Consider the following 24,180-nt stretch of genomic DNA (forward strand, 5'->3'; position numbering starts at 1 on the left):
CGACATCCACGCATATTGCTGAGGAACTGGTGATCGCACTCGCACTTATTCACACCAAGAGCGCGGTCATCTTAACCGACTCCCAAGCTGCCTGTCGGAGCTTCTTGGCAGGGAGAGTGGCCCCACCAACTTTCCGCCTCCTCTCGCAACATCAGCCACAAAGAAACGTCGCCATGGTCTGGACACCCGCCCACTGTACATTGACAGGCAATAATTTTGCCCATCATCAAGCCTGCGCACTCTCCTCCCGGCCCCAGAAGAACAAGCGGAGTCCACACCACTGGTTACGTTTCAGGACATTACACAGTACTATCAACTTGACAGGCAACAATTCCATCAACCTCACTCCAAGCTGTCCAAATCAGAAGAAACGACCCTTCGTCGCATCCAAACGAATACCTTCGTCCATCCCATTCGCTTACACGACATGTTTCCCACTCAATTTCCCGCCCAATGCACTTTTTGCTCTAAGCCTGGCACACTCGTCCACATTTTATTAGAGTGTACGCATAACCCTGACTTCCCACCCTTTCCTTCCCCCCTCCCCCTCCATGAGCTGTGGGAGAACCTGATCACCAGCGACCACCTAGACGTCCAGCAACTACTGTTATCTAGGGCGTCGGTCGCCCAGTCGTCACTTGGATTCCCGGACTAGGGAACCACTCCTACTTTATAAGGCTCATTAAAGTTTCATACTACTACTACTAGACGAGCACACAGGACAAGTGCTGGATGTCAACTGCTGTTCACCGAAAGAAGGCACTTGGTGGGAAATTACATGAGTGATAGAGGCATGCGCTTGCATGCATATGATTGGTGACTCATCACAATTTTCTTCTTGCTCGTTTATTTCTGCAGAGCAGTAGCGTGCGTTAAAGTAGGCACTCAGTACTAGTGGGCCAGCCCCCGTCATGAGACACTTGTGACCAACACAGGATGCCACTGTCTGCCACAGTTCGCACCCAGAATGACACTTCCTGCACTAGCATGGAGCAATGCATGGCCACTTGTCTGATGAGGCAACGATGTGATGATAAATGTGGAAATCTTCACTTGGAGCCAGGTGCCGTAGCAAGATGAAACAGGCTGTCTTCCTGTGATTCCTGCTGCACAACCCTTCTCTAACGACCGGAAAAAAAGGGCTCACTTCCCTCTGAACTCGTTGGAGGAGCAAGTGTCGGCAAACACACCCCACTGGGCCCTTCCCCTCCTGCTGCACTACGGGTGGTGGCTGTGCTCCTTCTGCTCGTGTGACTTCTGCTGGACGCGGAATGTGAAGGCCTCGGGGCAGAAGCGGCACCGGAAGGGCCTCTCCCCTGTGTGGGTGTGCACGTGGTCCAGCAGTGTGGCCCTTCGGGGGAATGCCTTGGGGCACAGGTGGCACTGGTAGGGGCGCTCGCCCGTGTGGGTGCGCATGTGCCTCACCAGGTCGCCCTTCTGGAAGAAGGCCTTGCCGCATTGGCTGCATGGGAAAGGGCGCTCGCCCGTGTGCTTGCACCAGTGCCGGTTCAGATCACCCCGGCTCACTGTCCTGTACCTGCACAGCTGGCAGTGCAGCAGGCGACTGCTCGGTTGGGGGCCATGCTGCACCCTGTGGCCACCTGAGGAGGAAGAGGAGCCTGCAACAGGGAAGAAGGAAACACTGAGAGCCTTTCCTTTGGCAAACACGGTAGGAGCACATCAGAAGAAGGTGGAAGGGGAAAGAACCAGCTCGAAAGAGGAGGGAGCACCTTTATTACTGCCAGGTGAGCCGCTCTGCTGAGGCCTAACGTGCATGGGCGTTGCTAGCAATGCAGACGAGCCCTTGTCTTTCTTGCTGGCTCAGAAGTATTTTGATCAGGAGGATTCTAAAACTGCAAAATTGTGGTTTGTTCAATAAAGGCACATTTCTAGCACCAACACCAAACTTACAATATCGCTGTTTGTGCTGGAAGCTGCAAAGTTCTTGCCTGCCCAAACATTCTTTGCATTTTGTTCCCACACAACTGGTGTTCTAAAATGCATTTCCCACCCACCAGACACTCAATCCAACTGGCTCCTTCTTAGCCAGTTCACATCACCTCATTCAGCTGTCCCTGCATCAGCCTCTATGCTTGACTTCAACGTACAAGTACCTATCAAACAATAAAGTTTTTAAGATTTAGAAATGAGAGATGTGATGTAACTGAGGCCAGCATGGCTGCTCTACTAGTTCCACTAGACTGAGCATCTCGGCATTGTTAACCAAGTTCAGCATGGATGACATGCCCAGCCATCAGGTTATCTTAGTCCCAGATGACAGCGAGAAGCAGGAAAAAAAGAACAGCTGTCACTGTGCACTGCTTCGCAACTGCAAAGTATGTTGTATGATAAAGCCAGAAAGGTCATTTCTGCACCATGACAATCGTGGTTCGATTATTGCCACAAACGTTTAAAACATGAAAATGAACACCATGTTCATTCAGTTATAAGCCGACTTCTTTTTTCAAAGGTACCACAGAGTAGGCAAGTCAGCCTGCCGTCATGACCAAAAATTTGACCCACAGGAGTAATCGAAAGCAGCCCCCATGAAGTTATTACAACACAACCTGTCATGTCCAGATTATGATCTTTTACCTCCATTTTTGACCAATGGCCTACATGGGGGCGATGCATATTTGAATAATAGAGGCATCTATTAACTGGGTCACACGCCTTTTTTCACATGCCCACAAAAATGCATGTAGGCCCGATTTTCTTGCTGTTGCAAAAGAAAACTTTCAACAGCGCACAACCTGCCCTGTGAAGTGTATACAGTTGCCATGGGAACAACAAACGATAAGCTCCACGGGATACTCAAAGAGAATGCAGGTGCTTGTTGTCATTTTTGAACCAGCCCATTTCATAGTGAACTTAAATATGTCTTTTTGCAGTTTTGTGTGCACATACCATATTGTCCGGTCTATAGGTCGCACGCCCCTCAAAATGGCAGTTTTTCCGGAAAAAAGACGTACACAAGTTGCACCGGTGCATAAGTGTGTACAAAACACGCTTGTTAATCAGGTAAACCCGTAGAGGATCAGTTCGTTAGAAAGTTCAGCGAAAGTACATGGTTGTGACGGCCGCCTCCTTTGATCGCATCCCCATGTAAGCAGTGCTAGACGTGCATATACCGTCCAATGTCTAGACAGAACTAACTTCTCAAAAATGGTTTATTGATACAAACAGATGGCATGTACTTACAGATGGCATTTAGGCAAAACCATCGAAGCCTTCTTCCTCTGAACTGCTAACAGATAATTCATTCATTTAGACCATAGAGCTGCGTCTCTTAATGTGCGCTGACGTCACGCAGTGCACAGGCACCTTTTCGAGCACGGACCACGTGCAGCCGCCGCGTACCACATTAATTTTGTACATAAGTTTCACTGGTAGGTAAGACGCACCAACGAAAGTTTCAGAAAAAAAATGACTTATACACCGGAAAATACGGTACATGCATGTCAGACATGGAAGATTGGCAGGTTCCAAACATAACAGCTGGCACTTCCATAAACCAGAACAGTGCAAGACCTCAGGTTTCCTAAACAAGAAGTGTGAAAAATTGTTTTATAGCACACAAAGCTGGAATTTACTTTTTCAGGAGTGCTCGCTTCAGCAGCCATGCATTTCTCCATGCTGCAGTTCAAATGTTCTTTGAAGCAAGCTGGCTGAAGTTCATTTCAGGAAGCAAGCTGGCTCAAGTTCTTTGCCTATCATTCATGGCATTTGTGATGCAGAGGTTGCATAAAGTGAATATACGGAGGTGGAAACAGCATAATTGATGGATCTTGTAAATGGTGTAGGAAACAACTGTTTACAGCAATGACAACACTGTGTCTGGGGGGGGCAGCTACAAAAGACCACTTTGCCTCCTTTACTCGTTTCAGGCATTTCATTTGTGAAACAAAAACACTTGTGGCCATTGAGTTTCTCGGTTGGTAATTCACTGTACACAGAGTTTTAAAAGCAAACTAGAAACATTCAGGGAGTGAAATGACACGACTTTGCTATAAATGGTGACTTTTCATGTCTTTGAACAAGGACAACCAGCAACGGGAAACAGAGCAGTTCATAACAAATGAGCGACAAGCTCAACTAATGAGGATGGCAGCAATGATACATGCAACATTCAAAGTTCTAACAAAATATTGCTAGGTAACCGTCAATTGTAACCACTAAACTACATTTGAAGCATGGTCTATTGTCTGTGTTGAATGGTCGACACAGCCCTTGTTCGCAAATGGTATGGCTAAGCTCAGACACTTGGTAGAAGTAGAGATGACTATGGGGAGGAGACGATTTGATTGCTAGGTCATGTGTAATGAACTCGAAGATCATGCGCATGTCAACTGCAGACGCTCGGCCTTTCTAGCCCGGTCCTTTCGTCTCAGCAGAGCAGGGGCTTGCAGACGACACTGATGCCTGCAAAACATAGCGAATGACGCACCAAGCCACTTCAGTTTCGCAAAGTCCGGGAGCCTAATCTACAAGTCACTCAGCGGGCAAAAGTGCATTTACGACAGCTTGTTGAAGCCTTTTGGCTTCCGGCAATAAACAATTGTATCATGCAGCTCTACATCCCATTCCCGTATCTGCGCTTTATCCTTTGGGAGCTCAACTGTGAACTGAATCATTGCGACACCTGGAGATAGCACGGTTTCGGAAAACACAGTCGCTTTCTCGTTCTTATAGGGCTCCTGCACTGCCAAGGGGGCGCTGCAAAACCTCGACACTCCCGATTGTTTTGCGACATGGTCACCAGCCCATCCCCGACCCATCCGATCTCTTTTGGCAATGAGCTTGGCTTTAGAAAAAAAACTTTGCAGCATTAAGTACGTTTACAGCGTCGAAAAAAGTGCTGGGATGGTGACGGCACTTTGCCACTTGCAGGCTCACTGATCGATGGTCGCATGAAGTGAAATTTGAAGTGAAAGCTTTTTGTTTAAACAAATACAGTTGGTGACAAGGATGTATCAACAGCATTAAAAAAAAGAAGTGACGCAATAGGCGATTATCATGCATAAAAGTTTGTGAGTCGGGCGGACTGCAGGCTCGTCAGCAGCGGTGCCCCGCGCTTTTGTGTACGTGCATGCGCACTATGCGTGTACTTTCATTAAATGCTGCTGCTTTGCGTCGCCGTTACGACTACATGGCGCAGCGCTAGCTTGCCATTTCATTGCGTGGCTCAGTGAAAAAATGCAGCGAGCGTCAGAAGCATGAAATCTGTTGAAAGCAATGACACACGCAGCACTCAAATTACTAAAATATTGCTAGAGCCGTCAATTGTAACAACTCAACTACATTTCAAGCATGGCCTTTCATCTGGGTTGAACAGTTGAGGCAGTCCTTGTTCACAAATGTCATGGCTAAGCTCATACGCTTGGTAGAAGTCGAGGTGACTATGGGGAGGAGACTATTTGATCGCTCCGACATGGATAATGAACTCTAATATCATGAGCTAGTCGACAACAGACGCTGGGCCTCTTTAGCCCAGTCCTTTCGTCCCAGCAGATCAGGGGCTTGCAGACGAGTGTGATGCCTGCAAACAAAGAATGACACACCAAGCCACTTCAGTTTCGCGAAGTCAGAAAGCTTATTCTACAAGCCACTCTACAGGCCAAAAGTGCATTCATGATGGCTTGTTGGAGCCTTTTGGCCTCCGGCAATTCGCAAGTGCATCAAGCAGCTCGACATAACACTTCTGTTTCTGTGCTTAACCCTTTAAGAACTCGACCATCAACTGAATCATCGCGACACCTGGAGATAGCACGGCTACGGACAGCACAGTCGCTTTCTCGTTCATATAGCTCAGAAACGATACTGGAGAGATCGCCAGTAAATAAGGACGCTACAGACAGGCCATCACACGTTTGTTTCGCTCGTACCAGCAACTCACTGCCGGAAGTTTTATTTGCCCGGTCGTGTTAAGAAGTGCGCATTTTGCATACCAGGCGTTCACAATAACCGTGGTCAAACTTCCCTAAATAAGACTCACTGTTAGGCCCTAGGTAAAAACGCCTGCGCCACGAACTGCGCATGTCGGTCACGACGATTTGGACGATAATTAGCGGCAGATTATTAGCTCCACTGTACTAGCGTGACCACCCACATGCAAAATGAAGGACACGAAACGTGGGCTAACAAATAATCGGAGCTTAACGACACCTTAGACAAACACTTACAAACTGCGCTGACAAGTGCATCATATGCCTGTCATGTCACGTTACCAAATCACCCGAACGGTCGGCGCACACACCACCTGGAGCGAAAACAACTTTCTCGCATACGTCGAGAACTCGATGAGACCGATCTTCATTACGTTTGTTGTTTTACCATTCACAGTGAGTCAATGAAGCGTACAATGAAATACCCGCTGGCCGGGTAGGACACGCCGTCATTCCCACGAAGTGCACGCTAATCATCATTTATTTAACCTTAAAGGCCCTGTCTTGGGCATTACATAAGGGGGGGGGCAGAAACGAGGGCTTGCAATGGTCATGATAAAGGGAAAACACAGGAGCAATATCAAAACTACGTAAACACGACAACAGCAAGAACAAGAAGATTACATAAACATGACAACAGCAATAACAAGGAGATTGCACAAATGGGGGAAAGCGAAAAACATGACAGCATATACATGTTCGGAGAAACAAAGAAAAACAAGACAGGAGGAAAAAGAAATGGAACACCAAAGAGAAAAAAATCAGCCAACATGTAAAGCAGGTAAAGACGTGTTTTGGGGAGCAACAAGAAAGGACTCATCCCAGCAGCCGTTTGACTGCATGGGGTAACAAGGGCTTTAAAAAGCAAGGGAGAAAATACAACAGATTTAACATCATCTATAAAAAGGTGAGCCAACACAAGCAAGTTGGCGCACAACCCCAAGTAGTGCAGAACATTAGAGTAACGTTACCTGGAAGTTGCGAAAGTTTAAATAACGTTAAGGGTTACGTGGCAATGCTTATGTAACGTTTAAAAAAAACATTCAATGTTTATGTTATGTTAGAAACGTTATTTTTATGTTGAAAACAAACATGTATGTTAACGTTTTGTTCCCAAAATTTATTTAACGTTTAGGAAACAACTTACAACCAATGTTAGAAATGCAAATGTTATTACAATGCTTATGACTCAACATTAAAGTAATGTAAATATACAAACATTATAACAATGTTCAGGGCATGTTCAGAAAACAACTTGTGACCAATGTTAGAAATTGTAACGTTATTACAATGCTCAGGACTCAACATTAAAGTAATGTAAAAATTCAAACATTATAATAACGTTCAGAGCATGTTCACGGCAGAACATTAATGGGATGTAAAACTGTAAACATTATTATAATGTTAAGAAGCAACCGCACAGCAACGTTATAGGTAACACCTTTATTGCAACATTGTTACAATGTTCAAGGCATAATGTTGACGTAACTTTAGAAATTTAATGTTATTAAAATACTCGAGGTAGTACTGTCAGGTAACATATAAATCTGAACATAAGCATAACATTTAAGTTACAACGGCAGAGTAATGTTATGCTTGAAGCATTAAAGAAATGTTCAAACTAATTGCACAATACGACAACTGGCTTTTACCAAAGTCTTCAGGGCTACAGGGGGTCAAAAGACGTCTTCCCCCCGAAATTTCTCGTGAGGGAGGTGGGGTGGAGGGGTGTCATCTAGGCCGGGTATTTCGTGTAAACGTGAATCGCACGCGCCAGAAAACGCTTCCAGGTTCCAGCGCGTACCGGTCGGTTCTTCTGGCTCCCTCTTCACCATTTTGACATACTAAAAGGATGAGGATATTTCCTTATTTCACAAATATAGAACTTTGCATCTCGTGCCATCGGCGTGTCGCCACCGATTCTGCTATCTCTGTCGTGTCTTCCGCGGCCAACTTCCGGTTGTTTGAGCAGCTCTGGCAGCTTGGGCCAACAATGCCTAATAGCATAATACCAGTCTTAAGCTGACAGACCGCTGGAAGCCACATGCTCGTTCAGCCAGTCACGTATATATTTTCTTGTACCAAGGATCGGCACAGCTAAGAGGCCACCTTTTTATCTTCTTTTCCACGATCGACACGTGCCTCCCTCAGCTTCTCGTTTTAATCTTTTCCGCAGCCTTCATGCAACCTCCGTTACCTCCCGTCACAGCTCCTAAAGCATGCGTTGCGCCATGGAAACTAGGTTCGATAAAGTATCACAAGCCTTGGTCGATGACTGGAGAGACGATTAAGGAGGACAGATGTCTGTTTGGGCCCCTGACATCAGAAAGATCAGAGCTCTAGTCAATGTGCATGGAGAGGCAGCTGTTTGAAATTGTTCCGAATGCGTAAATGTGCCGCGCTTCTTGTGTCTGAGCCCCTTCCACTTCTTCAACTCACGAGCCCTGGCGTAACTTTTATGTTATGACCTGAAATAAGGTCCCCGCTTGTTACATTGTTAAATTGGTTGAAAGAGTATACACAATCACCTAGCTATCTCGAATTAGGCTTTAAATAAAAAAAAAGGAGGCTCTAGGCAAATGAAACCAACAGTCTGTTCTTAGCAGACATCTTGACGAAGAGACAGAAAGGCAGTTTAGTGGGTAAGCTTTACGGGTGAGGGCGGGAAGAGAGGCTAACAAACACCTCCCCCCCCCGCCCGGGTATAAAATCCTGGCTACGCCAGTGCTTTTAAAAATCGCAGCCACATTATTTCAGTGCTTGACTGCATTTTGACGCCGGAGATGTGCTGAGACAACGGTTGTAAGTGTGTATGCGTGCGTTTATTTTGTGTTATGAGCCGAGCCGCCAACATGTTGAGGAGGATAAATTACAGTCCCAATCGGGCACCAGTTGTGGTTTTTGGCCGCTGCGAGTCCGCGCTAAACATTTCTCAGGCAAGGCGACTTTCCCCTCAGTTGCCTTTGTTCCCTGAGTTCAATCAGAGTCATCGAAGGACCTTGGTTCAATTGAAGGAATAGCTCCGTCAACAACTGGTCCCATTCATGACTAGTCCTAATGTTGCCCACCGCCGCTCCCCTCGTTTTGCAAGGCGGGTTTCATGCAGGTGCGCGCGGCAGGTGGGGGCTTGCTCCCCCTCTCCCGAGCCGCAGGGGAAGTGCGTCAAAAGCCTGCTCTTGTGTCTTGTATTCCGGCGTGAGGCTGCCTGGTATTTTTCTTTTCTGTCATCTGCACCGAGCCCAAGAAAGAGCGACAACACAGAGCAGCAGAAGGTGCTTTGCGTCATCGAGAAACACACTTGTTTGTTGCCGGGAAACAACGATTTAGAAGTAAAATGCAGGTTACTTCAAATATAGACGAAAACACGCTTTTAACTATTTTCAAGTAAGCATCATAAAGTTAAATTTATTTTAAAAAACATTAATACAGGAAAAATGAATAGGAATTGAAAGTTTTGTGTAATTTTTACGTCCCTGTCACGTTTGAACTGCAACTTCTGCGCTATTGAAGCAGAAAACAAAAATGTGAGACCTACTTCTTATCAATGCGGTGATCGAATTAACACCCATTGGATGATCTGGTAGATTTGCAACAAACTCACACCTACAGTGTAAGCCAGAGTTGCCCTGCGCATGCAATGCGAAACTGCGACATCGCAGTTTCGCGTTATTTTGTTTCGTATTAGCCATATAAAGTACAACAGTATTGTTATGGTGCGTCAGCCACAGAGGAAGGAGACACGAACGCCAGTGCCTAGCCTGCTAGGACATGTGCTTAATTGTAGCCAAAACAAGACGCTGGGCGCGCTCAGATCGACTATGAGGTGTACATGTATTGAAAAGGAAGTAGACAAAGCTCTGGCATTCTTGGTTTGCGCGGGGCCTTCTGTTCTGTAAATACGCCTTGTTGGTTGATGGATAAGAAGGTTTAATGCGCCGATGCAATGCAGGCGATGAGGCGCGCCGTTGTGGAGGGCTCCGGATTAATTTTGACCACCTTGGGATCTTTAACGTGCGCCAAAATCTCGTACGGACGGATGTTTTTGCTTTTCGCCTTCATCAGAAAAGCAGCCGCAGCGGCCGGGAATCGAACCAGCATCCTCGTGCTCAGCAGCACAACGCCTTAGCCACTGAGCCACCACAGCGGGTGTGAATACGCCTTGTAAATATATCTTCGTTTCACATCTTCCTCTCCATAACATGTTGGTGGCGGTTGCTAACCATACATCCGTGCTCCTGCCTCGAGCCTATATGACCGCGTAAGTGCTCACAAATTATGATACCCTATGCTCACGCCCGGGCTACAAACGGCTAGCCTCCTGGTTATAAGTTTAGTATGGAAATAAACTGCATGATGTCGATGGGCGCTGGACCCAAGGTGAAGTCAACCACCGGAACCCTTGCGAAGTATTTTTATTCCCTTGCGAAGTATCCAACCAAGCTGTACAGCCTTCCTTTGTAGCCGCATAACTGTATTTCTCAAGTGGTTTCAACTTTTAACGTCTACGTATATAAACTGCCTTCCGCTGTCTCTCCAATTCTTCCCCATAGCGCTACGCTGGTGGGCACAATTGCTGCCTAAATATTTTGATGACTGCTGCTGCGGTCTTGTTAATTCACTGCAAAAGCTATAATGTTTGACAACTGTATTACCTTTGATGAAACTTAATAAAAATATTCAGGAGACGAAATTGAAACTTTGAAAACTTCCCTTTGCGGCAGACGTAATCAATTCGTGAATTTTGATGCAAGTCTAGGTGTATCCGCCGTGTAAAAGTGCGCACCACGTTGAAATACAGTTACCCGTACAGTTAAACCTGGATGTAACAAAGTTGATAAAAATTCAAATTTTTCGTTAAATGCAGGTCTTCATTATATGCAAGTTTCGAATTAAGGCATGCGTAAATGAAGCACAAACTAAATCAAAATACTTGACATTAGGGATCGTGAACTCTCGCTTTAGGAATTTATTTCACAGTGAAAAAATGCTCTATTTGCGGCTTCTGCTTTCCCACGAAGTTTTTCAGTACACGGCAGTCCAAAGAATCAAGGTCACTTACCACTGTATTCGCAAGCGTGACTTAAGTATCAATTTTGCCTTTTGACATTCTTCGCTGCCTGAACCAGTTTCAAGGAGCAAACGTATGCTGAAAGGGCGCCTTTTCGCGAACTTGATGCTATTTAATTGCTGCACTCAAACTTTTTGAGAAGGTGCTAGCTGGGATACTGTACCGGACGACAACATTCATCCTACTTGCCGGCAAAGACAGCACCTGAAATTTCGAGCTTGTCTTGAAAAGACAAAACTTTTCGTTTTCTAGTAGCAGAACTCATCACCAACAAACCTACGTCTCAGAAAGCAGTGGAGACGCGCGACTATACACACTGACAGCTGGGCCTAGCACCTAACCGACACCACACTCACATTGGAAACGCATGGTAGTTTGCAGTGCGGGCAATGTTCGCTAAATTAGTGCATATCTCCAACCAATTTTTTAGAAAAAGTGCAAAAAACAATGGCTCATCAGCGTAGCGAATTCGTTACATCAAGGTGTAACTGTTGCCATGCCTTCGTTATACAAAGATCAGGTTGAAAACCAGGGTTCGTACAGGCTTCAAAAGCGAAAATTCAAGGGTTTTCAAGGACTTTTAAGGACCAGAAAACACATTTTCAAGATCCCCATCTAATGTTTTATCTGGGATTATTTACAACTTTTCCAACACAATGCAAAAGTTTTTTATTGCACAATACCTAAGCACATTAGTGCACACTTAGATAGGTGCTAACGGGTTTGTAAATGCTTCCCCAGCTTTATTTTTTACCTTATGGCTGGTATTTAGAGGTTTTTCTTTTTCCTTTGTGTTTGCTGAGGCTGATTGATTTCAAAGCTTAGTTAATGTTGCCTGCATCTCCTGCTTTGTCAACGAGAGTATCAGCTGAAATTAAATCCGCAAGTGTTGCTGCAAGGCAGGATGAACTATGTACCCGTCCACCATTTGCACGTAAAAGCAAACGTAGATGGAGCGTATGAGGCACAGCAAACATGCAATGAAAGGCCGTCCACAGACTAGATGGAAGATGCAAGTTAAAGAACAAAAGCTGGCTTTCACTGGATTGTATCGTGACATGGATTGGATTGACAAGTGCCTGCTCCCAATGTTGCCTCGTAATAATGAAAGTACATGTACCAAACTTGTAATTTCACGCAATACACTGAAACTTGATTGTTACAATGTTTCTTTACATTTGTTAGCACCTAAAATTCACGACAAATACTTTAAATTCTTATGAAAAGACAGGGCCATTGATTCTCTCCGGAAAAATCAAGGGTTTTCAAGGACCATGTAAAAATCCCGAAACTTTCCAGGCCTTGAAATTGACACTACTAAATTCAAGGGTTTTCAAGGTTTTCAAGGACCTGTGCGAACCCTGAACGCATCGTTTTCAATGGGGCTGGCAATGGGGATTTGAAAAACGTTAAATCCAGGAATTCGTCACATGGAAGTTCGTTACAACCTGGTTCAAATGTAATTGAAATGACTCCTTTTTTTCCCATTCTGTGTCTTGCAGACATTTTGCTAACTCAAAGCCAGAATTCTTCACACAGGCAAGGGGCAAGACGAACTTCGTTTAACACCTTGAGTTGCATTTGTAGTTGAAAAGCTGCATACCCATATTTTTCCCATCCTCATGTGCGGCCCAAAGACACGAAGCCCTCGAAAAATAAAGAGGGGGGAGGGAAGAGGGCGGGAAGATCCGAGCCTTTCAGAGCCCACTTTGTTGGCGCCTATGCCATCGAGCTAATATGAAACGAATCATCCTATCACAGTGTCTCCCTGTTACTGCTATGACTGGGTCTGGGACATTTCGGTGAAGCATGTTTCGGCGCACGGGATTTCCGATGCACGGACTTCTCGGTTCACAGGCATTTCGATGCGAAAACATTTTTAAGAACAGATATGGTTACTCGTAGTGTGCTCCTAGCACGCCACGATGGAAGAAGACAACGACAGTAGAAAACGACGACGAAGCGTTTGAGTTCGCAAGCAGTGCACGTGCAGTTTTCTGGAAACAGTGCTAATAAGACAACGCCAGCGGTGCGCTGTCTCGAGCAAGTCATGTAAAATATATTTGTTGGTACCAGCCACCGACTTCTGTCTGGTTCTTGTATGCCTTATTTGCTTTGAACGTATTGTTGTATTTTGATTTTGGTAGACTATTTACTGCACTTACTGAATTTTTTTTATTAATGCCGCGTTTCAAAAGTTTATCTTACGATTTGTGTCCATTGTTACGTTTTTCTTTAATACACTTCAAGCAACACCTATTACAAAGCCGATTGATTTTACTCGTGGCTTATTTCCTATTAAGTTGTGGTTCTTTGGGCAGGGGAGAGATTGCTCTAGATTCACTCAGAAAACATTTTTGAAAACATTAGAAAGAGTAGTTTTTAGCCGTGTTACGTAATATCCAGTGATTTACTGTGAAATGATATCCTATTATTTCTAGTCATGAGAATAATTTTCGGAGCTGTTTAACGGGGGAGGGGGGAAGGGACTCCATGTGTGAAGGCGTTCCTGGCGAAGGCATGCTTTATCGGCGATGAGGCGAGAAATTAGGTAATCGTGTTCACTAACAGTGCTCAAGGCTGCAGGGGTAACTCGGTTGTTTAAAGCATACATGTACGAAAAAAAACAACCTTTTTTTGTAGTTATGTGACCTCACAGCAGAAATTCGGTACGCACCAGCCAGACTGGTTAAGTTGCCCAGAATTATTTTTTCATCGAAGCATCATATTTCCGACTAGTGAATCAAAATGTTTAAGTTCTAGTTTACAAAAAAAAAATGTCACTGGTGTTTTTGACAAATTTTCTCCCTACATCCCGGACTACTATAAAACTGGACGTGTAGCCACTCGTATTTCATGTTTGGTTATGAAGCGTTCCTTGATTCGCGCATCACGATCGATCAGTTTCGTTCAAAGTCATGCCTTATGAAATAATGTTAAATCTTGCTCGCGAGTCCTCCTCATTCTGTTCGTCGAGACGAGCAGGTAAGGCTGTCTTCACTTTGGAATGTAAAAGGCGAGCCCCGCGGCGCTGTCCCTAAGGGCGGGTGGAGAAGTGTCCCATCGCATTGTGCGACGTTTCTTTGTGTAGCATCCCCCCACACTTTTTGTTCACTCAGACAGGTTTCAGCGACAGACAGCGGCTGCGGAAAGTTGCTTGGAGATCCACTGCCTTCTCGCCCCCATATGAGAGGGAAAGAAAAAAGGGCAAGGGCCAAAGGGGTCTTTTCTCGCCACTGCCGAGAGGACCCCGTGCGTACCCAGCTCCAGTTGTTGCACCGGATCGTTTACCTGGCACACTGCAGTTGTAGACGTAAGTGTATGCGCAAGCGCATGCTTGTTCAGTCGTAGTCTGTTCGATGGAGTTATATCTTTCTCACTGGTCTGTCCAACCGAGACCCGTTTAATCGCTGGATATTCAAAACAAAGTGCCAGAGGCGGCGTTTGGGCAATGTGAGCGACCTACAAGGAAAACAAGAATTGCGGAAGGTGTGCAGGAGCAGCTCGTGAGTATTTTCTTGCTTATAGGCCCATGCACACTTGCGACGAAGCAACGCGATTTCTTTCGCGGCGACAAATTTGCCGAGACCAAATGACAAAACTGTCGCCGGGCGGCAAAAGCTTCCGAAATCGCGTCGCTTCGTCGCAAGTGTGAAGGGGCCTGATATGTTTGGTGAAATATACTAGGCAGTATTGATGGAAGAATCGATGTTACGGGTTCGTTGCACGGAAACGATTTTTGCACGCCTTGTGCCAAGTGAATTCGGAAAACTAACCTCGTGCACACTCGAACGATTTTCACTTCAGTCCGGCAAGTGAGGTAGCGGCATGGGCACGCGAAACAAAATAATGTGTGTCTCACGTTAGTTCGCTGTGCTAAATTTAGAAAAAAAAAAGCATATTGTTTCCCCAATTGCCTGGCGATGCGATAATCATGTTGGGAACGCCGGGGTTCTTTAATGTGAAAAAAAAGGGGGGGAGGTGCAAGCTACTTCGGAATATAGTCGACGCTAATGCAAATGAACAGGTCAGAATGCACCCCTTGGTAGCCTATTTTGCTGCTGGTTAATGTAGATGGTATGATGGTGTACCTATCCCAAAAAGTTCGTCAAACTTCTGGGCTATTGTTAAAAGCTGCAAACCTGAGCTGTTTGTCGTAGCTCTTTTCGCTAGCGATAAGCAACCAGACAACTTGCGTGACTATCCAGCCAACTTCGTTAGAAAGGGGCACTTTGAGGACTGAAGGTGTCACAGAGGGTGGGAAAAAGGTGCGCTGTTCGAGCACATGCGTTTGTTTGCGACTTACATTTTTGAAATGCATTAAGCAGCATAGCTCATTCTTGAGTTGTGAGAAATGCACCCTAAAAGGCTGGTAAATAGCAGTTGGTAAAGAGTCGAAGTCTCTTTCATTGCAGGCTATGGTTTTCAAGATACCCTCAAACCAGTAAAGCCGCGGAGTTCATCGACGATGAGTGCCAATCCTGAAACCATAGAAATTGGTAAGTAAATATTGCTAAATTGTGTAAATGGCTAGTGGGTTAGCGAATTAAAATGGAAAAGCGAAATAAATCGATAACACGCAGCACAACAGGAGCTGGAATGACCAGGGCAGGTGCCACTTTCAACCAAGCCGATAAAGAATGGAAGGGGGTAATTGGGGGTAGGAGGTGTGGGAGGTACTTGGTCATGCTAGCGATCACCCACTCCCTCTAAAGGGAGCTGTTCCGCCCAAAAGAGGTCACTCTAGATACAGAATTTTGTCTACTGCACGTACTTTACCAGAAGTTTGGAACCAACTCGCTTTCATTGCGGCTGCATTGATCATGCACAGCCGTCGTCCGCCGAAATGAAACCGACATGCTTCGGGCAAAAAGGCTAGTTCTAGTAGTACTGTCCATCGAGTGCGGTTTCGAACAGCTTGAATCAAAGGATTTTACTTCCGTGGTTCCAGGCGCACTTCCCAACTTTTGAAAAATCCTGTAAATGCTCAGCAGTGATGAACAGGGTGCATTTGATATGATGAAGTAACAACGCCGAGCGTGAAAAAACAAAAACCGTGGTTAAAGTGAACACTAACAAATTTAGTGGCTGCAATGGATGCGCATGGCTTTGACTGAAAAACTGAACCTTCCTGCATTCGTGTAAAAAAAAAAGAATGCCCCGGTTGTTGTAAAATGCTCAAGTTCTTCCTCCTTTCTTCCCCTAGCCTGCTCCAAGCATGTATTAAAACATGCAAAACAACTTTTTTCAGTGCTGAGAAAGACTAGGATTGAAGTTCGTTTATGAGCTCCCACTTTGGTTCCCTTTATTATGTAAGTAAACTTGGACCATTATACACATTTGTTTTTAATGGGTGTGTTCTTTTGTGTGACCCATCTGTAATACCTTTTAGGACTTTGTGTTCTTTTTTAGGTGAAAGATCTGCCGGACTGGAGGAGGAAACGTCGCTTCTACAACCAAGCGAATTTTCAGATTTGTTGTTTCGAGTGAGGTAGCTGTCATCTATATACAGTTGGACAGGAAGAAAAGAAGAAAAAGGTCCGACAGGCTTAGAGTCTATTCCCTAGTAGTATTTCGTGAGTGTATAAAATTTATGAGAGCGTATCTTGATTTGTTTTAGCAGTTCAATTTATGAACTGCTATGCAGCCCATAACTATAGTCGCGCCCAATGTTTCCAGCTGCTGCAGGTGTGACCCAGGCCACAGTCGATAGTGGGCTACATCTTTGATGACTGGCTCCGCTTTGCAAATATTGGGCTTACAGGAACCCACGAGGTAAGCAATAAACTAATATTCTCAAAATTTAATAGTGCATTTATATTTAAATGATTTTCACCCTAATCTCTGCCTAATAAAAATACATGAACCATGCAGAAGACATAAAACTCTGCAAGCAAGCAACAGTAAACTCGGGAGATTCAAGTTGGGAGTCAGGTCACCCAAACTTTTGTGTGTTTGTTTTCTTCTGGTCATATGATTAGCACGAGTTGCTGCGTAGCTGCTTGTTCGTTTACTCTCCATTTAGTGTGTGCGTGTGCGCGCTCTCATTAACTTAACAAATCCTTATGCGGCAACTACTTTTTCGCGCAAAAGCAGCCTACTGCTGGAGCGCACTGCAGTAGGAATTGTTTGCTTTTTCCACAGAGATGCAGCCAGCCCCTGGATGGAGCCTCTTCCTAAGTGTGCTATCCATAGCCTCTCCTGCACAGCAGCAGCAATGGAGTGTAATTTGTAAATAAAAAAATATATGTAACCATGCAAAATGAAATAAAATTTTATTTGAAATTTCACTTTTCCTTGTTATTTTGAAAATGCTTTAAATTATATCGTATCCGGTATACGGGGATAACAGAAACAATGCTGAACAATATACATTCCACACGTTTGGCAAAACGACACTAACGTTCCTGGTCCACATTCTGAAAAGGTTTTGAAATGTTAAAAGATTGTTTCAAGCGTGTTTTCTGCGTTAGGTAAATGTAAATCCAACATAATTAATATGTTGTCGCAATGCTTCCTCACAGTTCCAATAATGTTTGACGAAACGTTAGTTTAACGTTTTTAGTTGTTCTTAAAATGTTTTTCTAGCTTGTTTCTGCAACGTTAGGTAAACGTAACTCCAAAAGTTTTTATTTGTTGTAGAAATGCTTTCTTACTGTTCACATGACGTTTGGCGAAAATTGATGTAACGTTTTCCATTGTTTTTAAACGTTTTTGAACGTTATTGATTGTTCGCTGCAACGTTATAGAAATGTAACGCTAACATTAATAATATGTTGTAAAAATGTTTTGTAGACGTTTAAATAATGTTTGCCAAAACATTATTGTAACGTTTTTGACAACATTAGTTAAACATTTAAAAAAATGACATTAAAAACATTGCTCTAACGTTAACACAAAACAAAAAAATTATGTTCTTTTAATGTTTTGGTGCTACTTGGGACAGGGTTGTAGTGATCCCTGCAACAGTTTGACCGCATGTAATCACGAGAGAAAATAAGGGAAAAGCAACACATGCCGAATAGGAGGAGGAAAGATACGTGGAAACTAAACACTAATATCTGGGTTGGGTTGTACTACACGCTGTTAGAACATGGGGTCTAGTTGTAACATGTACTGTTAATGACATCTTGAATTTATTAGGGTCGCGTTTAGTTGCTATAGATTCAGGCAGGTTATTCCACTCCTCTATCACAACAGAAAGAAAAGATTTGTTGAATGCATTTGTGGAGCCATGCAGGTGCTGCAAGCTCATTGAGCTATGTAGGCAGCGTGAGGTGCGCAATGAGGGTAGCAACATTGAGGTGTGTATGTCGGAAAATGTATAATATAGTTTATGAAAAAGGCAGAGGCTTGCAATTTTCCACCTAGAAACAAGTGTGGGGAGACCGGGGGAAGACTTTATAGCTGAGATGCTCGAAGGAAAGCCGTATGTCGAAGAGATAAAATGGGCTGCATGATTTTGAATAGACTCAAGAGAATTTATCAAATAAGTTTGATCGGGGTTCCGAATTGCTGAAGCATAATCAAGCTTAGCACGCACAAAGGTGGTGTATGCCAATTGGCGGACTCTAGCAGGTGAGCATGATAGTTATCTTCGGATGTACCCGAGGATCTGAGGCATCAGCTGCAAGTTTTTGGATGTGGTCAGACCAGGTAAGTTTGCTGTTTAAAAGGACACCGAGGTACCGGTAGGTCTCCACCCGTGATAAGTCAGTTCAGGTAACCGAGTATGTAAAGCTAACGGTAGAGTGTTTCTAGGTGATGTGCATAAATTTACATTTCGAGACATTTATTTTCATCATCCATAGCAAGCACTAATTTTCTGAGTGGGTTAGGTCGTTTTGGAGAAGGAGCTGATAATTTTTACTAGACATTTTTCTGTACAGAACAGTCGTCTGCAAAAAGCCGGATGGAGGAGGAGATGCCTGGAGGAGGAGATTAGAATACCAGGGCCTATCCGCATCACCGCGAATGCAGCGAGGGGGACGTGGCGGTCAATTGGAGTTAAGATTGTGAAATCTAAGGTTTGACGAAATTTCGTCTGGTCGGGTAAAAGGTTTATAGTTAAAAACTTGCGGTCACCGACGAAAGGCTTATTAAGATTTTATTTTTAAACAACCGCCAGTTGTCATTCACCGATCTGCTAAATGCAGTCTGGTTGAATTGGGGGTAGAATTGTTCAAGTTCTTTGTTAATAAGAGAGAAGTCAGCTTTATTGTAGTCACGGATGTACTTTATGAGAGGTTGGTGTCATGGATCAGGGCACCCCCCGAGAGGGGACGTATTAAACCCCCCCAAAAAAGGGACAAAAAAGAACAAAAGAATGGAAATTTGAAGTGCGCCCCAGGAACGCGCCAATCAGCAAGCGCCAGCGCCGAAGCACCGAGGATTCATGGGCAAAGGTGGCAGCACACTGGTCGGCCAATCAGGGAAGGCCACGCATAGGACAAGTGGCGAGATGGCCATATAAGGGCAGGGAGGAAGCAAGAAGCCAATGGGAGTGCGCCACGGGAGAGCCCAGAGGGTATAAAAGCGGGGCGCACAAAGAGATGGGGGAGGCAAGAAACAGAAGAAACCAGGAGGCGGCCGGAGCACTTGCGCTTCAACGAACGAGCCAGGGAGACGCGGCCAGGCCATTGACCACGCCATCCGAGCCTGGGCGGGAGCGGGCCGACTTCGCATTGGCACCGTCATCCTAGGTGCACCACGAACCTGTGTCTTCGTGGCCCCAGCGGCATCGGTCGGGCACCAGCGGCCAGCACCCACGCTCCGTGGACGTTCGTTTCGACGGCCCCGAAAGGCGACGTCCGTGCCAAGCCTACCTGAGACCTCCAGCGGCAGCGGCTACCAGGGGGTAGCCACCGAAGAAGCACGCCGCCGAAGGGATGACCGCGCGCGTCGAACGCCGGCATTAAGGACCTCCAGTGAGAGCGGCTACCAGGGGTAGCCACAGAGGAAAGAAGTTATGACGTGCGGAGCCCACGCCGTCCAAGGAGTGACTGCACGCATCGAACGCCGGCACCGAAGAAGCGAGACGAGGAAGGCTATCACCGAGTCACGCCACGCAAGGGTGTGACACGTCAGCGCCGATGACCGGGGTAGGCCAGTCCAATAGGGACGCAGTCATAGGACACAACTACGGAGTTGTGGTTTAGAGAGATCACCTAGAGGGTGATAGAATAAGTTGATTCGGATGAATTGTGTAGAACTTTGTTGTAGAGACTTTTGGGTTAGAGTTGAGTTGTATGTTGGGATTGTTAGTTAGAGATGTGTGCTTATCGTTTGTGTGTAGTTTAAATATTGAGTGCTTTGCCTGAGGGTTTTTTGTGTGTGTATTAAATGTATGTTGTTAAACACGTCAACGTCTTCCCTGTGTCCATTGCTCAGAGCTGGTAAAGACCACCCCACCATCCGTTCACGTGACAGTTGGCACCTAGGTATGTGACTCGAAATGTTGAACAGTACAATGCTATGATCGCTTAGGCCATTAGCACACGACACAGATTGAATAAGTTCCGAGTTTGAAGTGAGGATTCAAGCGTATTCAAACATCTAGTTGGTTCATTTACTGAGTAAAATTATAAAGGGCAAATTCTAAGAAATCCCTAAACTGCTGTGTGTGGGCCGTGAAATTAGACCAGTCAATACCAGGGAAATTAAGATAAGTATTAAGCTTGCCCATGGGAAGCGGGTTACCAAATCTAGGACGACGAAGGAAATATCTTCAATGAAAGAACGGTCGCAGTCGGGTGCCCGGTAGCAGGCGATTACGATGTTCGTGCATGCAGGGAGATATACGGATGCAAAGAATTTCGTGTTCGCAGCTCGTAGTGAGATTGGGTTCTATGCTGGATTTCACAAACACCAGAACGAATCCACCCCTCCAACCAATCCTGTTGCGTTGGTACATGGTAAACAACGAAGTGCAGTGAAGAAGCTCATGATTGTTGACATCGGGGTCAACCAAGATTCGGTAAAAACAGCGAGGTCTGTGCAGTTATCCTCAAGAAGGGCCTCCACAGCCTCCTTTTTCGGCAGAAAGCTGCGTACGTTTGTGAGCATGGCAGACATAGCATGCAAGGTGGGGTTGTAGGTAGGAATACTCGGACACGATGACTCTGGGGACTGCCGAGATAAAGGCTTGGAAGCACTCTTAGACCGCTATATCAGTTTGACGATACTATCGGACTCGGCATTGTACATGAAATGTTTGTCGCCTATTACAAACCGGTCAAATCACATTTTGAAGGAAGCGTTGGACTGATTGCCGTGCGCACAAAGCTTCTTCCGGGCTAGTCGTGTGCGTTCAGAGAAATCTTCGCGAATAGAGAATTACGTACCCTTAAGTTTTGGTCCAGCTGAAACAATTTTTGACTTGTATTTGAAGTATAATGGGTCGATTTTTTCCGGGGCGAAAACGGCCTAGCCTGTGCGAGCGTTCAATATCAGGGCTATTAATGTTCGGCGAAAGCTTTTTGGAGCAAAATGTGACTATCTTGCCCTCGGATTCTTCCCACGTTTCGCCGTCGGCGTCCGGTAATTAAAAAAATACAAGGTTAGAACGACGGAGGCGGTTCTCAGAGTCGTCGCATTTTTCAGTTAGTACCTTAAGTTTTGCTTGGTAACAGCGCAAATAAAACAGGACACAAAAGGAAGAAGGAATGGACACAGCGCTGACTTACAACTGAAATTTTATTGCGGTTGCCAGCGGTTTTGTAGGAACACTGGCAATAACAACAAAAAGGAAAAAAGAAAAAGTAGAAAAGGAAAAGAAAAGTTTTTATACATGATAACATGAAAGGAATAGATACATCACGTATTCCTTGGCGTGTCACGATAAGAATTTTGGGAATGCATAAAACTCACAGTGGTCATGACGAAACGAGATACTAAGTACAAATGACATAACAAAAATCATGGTCGCAATCGAACCGTGGGACAGGCCTAAGTAATCTTCATTTACCGGGAGAGGTGCGCTGCGCCAAGTACTGACACTCCTTATCTGAGAGGGAGATAGATGGAGTGCTTACGCATTGTTGTCCTAACTTTAAGATTTCGTTGGCTTCTAAAATTTCCCGCACGATTTGGTTGTCATGCTTCCCTATCACTATGCTCTGATCCAGCGCCGGCTGACATTTGGAAACACAATCGCGGCAATGTTTGGCGAGATGACCACTGAACGCTTTGGAAACGTTATAGTGGTGCTCCCTTAATCTTTCATTGAGACATCGACCGGTTTGGCCTACATACTGCTTGCCACATGACAGGGGGACAGAATAAACAACTTTTTCAGTGCAAGAAACAAACTTGTTTTCATGGTTGGTAGTACACTTGCTTCGCGCCGATCCTGAATTAACCTTTAGAGTGGAAAAAGTATTCAGGTTCGTAGATGATTATTTCGTGCTGTTTAACGCAGACAAATCAGGTTTCCCGTCTGCAATGGCTCATGCCAGGTGCACCTTTGAGTCGTGTTTGTCCCCGCTCATCTTGACTCAGGAGGGGCCATCAAAAGGCTCTATCAAGTTCCTTGATCTGAGACTCCGGCTTCTCGAAAACCACGTCTGCTGGCAATATGACCCACGTGGTAACAAGCCACTCTTGCCTTACGCGTCTGCTCACACGAAACTCGTGAAAACTCGTGAATCGCGTGCCACATAAACGTCTGTTACTAAAAATTCGCCACCTCCAACTTGACCAAAACACAACACGATGGATAGAAGAATTTTTAACCAATCGTTTCCAGACAGTCAAATTAAACAATCATATTTCTAACCAAACACGTGTTTCATCTGGGGTCCCTCAGGGGTCTGTGTTAGGTCCTCTTTTATTCCTGATTTACATCAATGACATAGCATGCAACCTAAAATCAGCAATTCGCCTGTTTGCGGATGATTGTGTAGTATATAGAGAAATATCTAATCCAGCCGATACAATTATCTTGCAATCTGATCTGATTAAGCTAGAGGAATGGTGTAGACGCTGGCAAATGGAAATCAATGTAGAAAAAACCAAACACATAATGTTTAGTCCTACCCCCGAGGCAGTTCTTGCTAACTACAAAATAAATGATACTCCAATAGATTTAGTTCAATCGTTTAAATATTTAGGTGTGTTCTTCACGGCGAATTTAAAGTGGACGTGCCACATAGAATACATAACTACTAAAGCCCTAAAAAAACTTGGCCTTCTCAAGAGGCGCCTACATTTAGCCACCAAGGAAACCAGGTTTCATGCGTATAATTGCCTTATCCGGCCCTCACTAGAATACGGTTCAGTCATATGGCATCCTCAGGGCGCAAACTTAACTAACCTCTTGGAATCCGTCCAGAACAAGGCAACCCGGTTCATCACGTCCTCGTACTCGCGTTACCAAAGCGTATCTTCTTTAAAGGATTCACTTCATCTTCCCTCGCTTGCCACGCGCCGAAAGTTCGCTCGACTATCTTTTTTTCATTCGCTGTACCACAGTAGCACGCCGTTTTCCCAGCTTCATATCATTCCACCGCCTCATATCTCCGCCCGGGTAGACCACATTTTCAAAGTTAAACCAATTTTCGCTAAAACAGAAAGATATAAAAACTCTCCTTTAGTCCTTGCAATCGCAGAATGGAACTCGTTACCTGCTCACATCGCAGAACTGTCCGATTCATCATCCTTTCAACATGCACTCAAAACCTTTCTTGAAGTTCTTTGATGTCGCATAAATCTTTTTTGTGTTTTTTTTTCTCTATCTTTTTTTTGCCCCCAGTAGAGTGTACTGTTTGCGCTCTTTTGTTTTTGCTTACTGTTTTAAGTGTATTTCGCGTTAAGCCCTTTTTTCATTCAATGTAATGTATTTTTGTTTGGCGTTGTTTCTGGATTGTACTTTGCAATAGTCATGTACACCATCTCTGCCTTCATTTATGTTCTGCTGGAAAAATGTACTGTACTTTTGATCATAACCCCACTGTATCCCCCCCTATGTAATGCCCATTCGGGCCTTTAGGGTATGTAAATAAATAAATAAATAAATAAAAAGAGCAATTGTCAAGACCTGTCTTGGCAACGCGTTGAGGAAATCCTGCCCTCATGCCGTCAAGAGCAGTTTTGAGGTGCAAACAAGGCGGCTTGTGACTGCAGGATACCCGATGGGGGTTCTGACAGCTGTTTCCGAGTCCATGTTGA

At 44.9% G+C, this 24,180-nt stretch overlaps 1 protein-coding gene across 1 annotated transcript; it reads right to left on the bottom strand.

The window, feature by feature from the left end:
* Window positions 1-853: 853 nt before the first annotated feature.
* Window positions 854-1,791, bottom strand: LOC144179111 (uncharacterized). The gene is made up of 2 exons (XM_077707339.1): window positions 1,731-1,791; window positions 854-1,619 (listed from the first exon to the last, which is right to left on the bottom strand). The coding sequence occupies exons 1-2, from the start codon at window positions 1,774-1,776 to the stop codon at window positions 1,219-1,221; spliced, it is 447 nt and encodes a 148-aa protein (XP_077563465.1). The 5' UTR covers window positions 1,777-1,791; the 3' UTR covers window positions 854-1,218.
* Between the last annotated feature and the right edge of the window lie 22,389 nt (window positions 1,792-24,180).

Source organism: Haemaphysalis longicornis, unplaced genomic scaffold, assembly GCF_048455015.1.
Source record: "Haemaphysalis longicornis isolate Haplotype H1 unplaced genomic scaffold, Haemaphysalis longicornis Haplotype H1 scaffold_4, whole genome shotgun sequence".
Classification (NCBI taxonomy): Eukaryota; Metazoa; Arthropoda; class Arachnida; order Ixodida; family Ixodidae; genus Haemaphysalis; species Haemaphysalis longicornis.

Coding starts and splice junctions, on each gene's coding strand:
- LOC144179111 (XM_077707339.1), bottom strand. CDS start 1,776: ATGCACGTTAGGCCTCAGCAGAGCGGCTCACCTGGCAGTAATAAAG. Junction 1,620..1,730: donor CTCACCTGGCAGTAATAAAG/GTGCTCCCTCCT, acceptor TCCCTGTTGCAG/GCTCCTCTTCCTCCTCAGGT.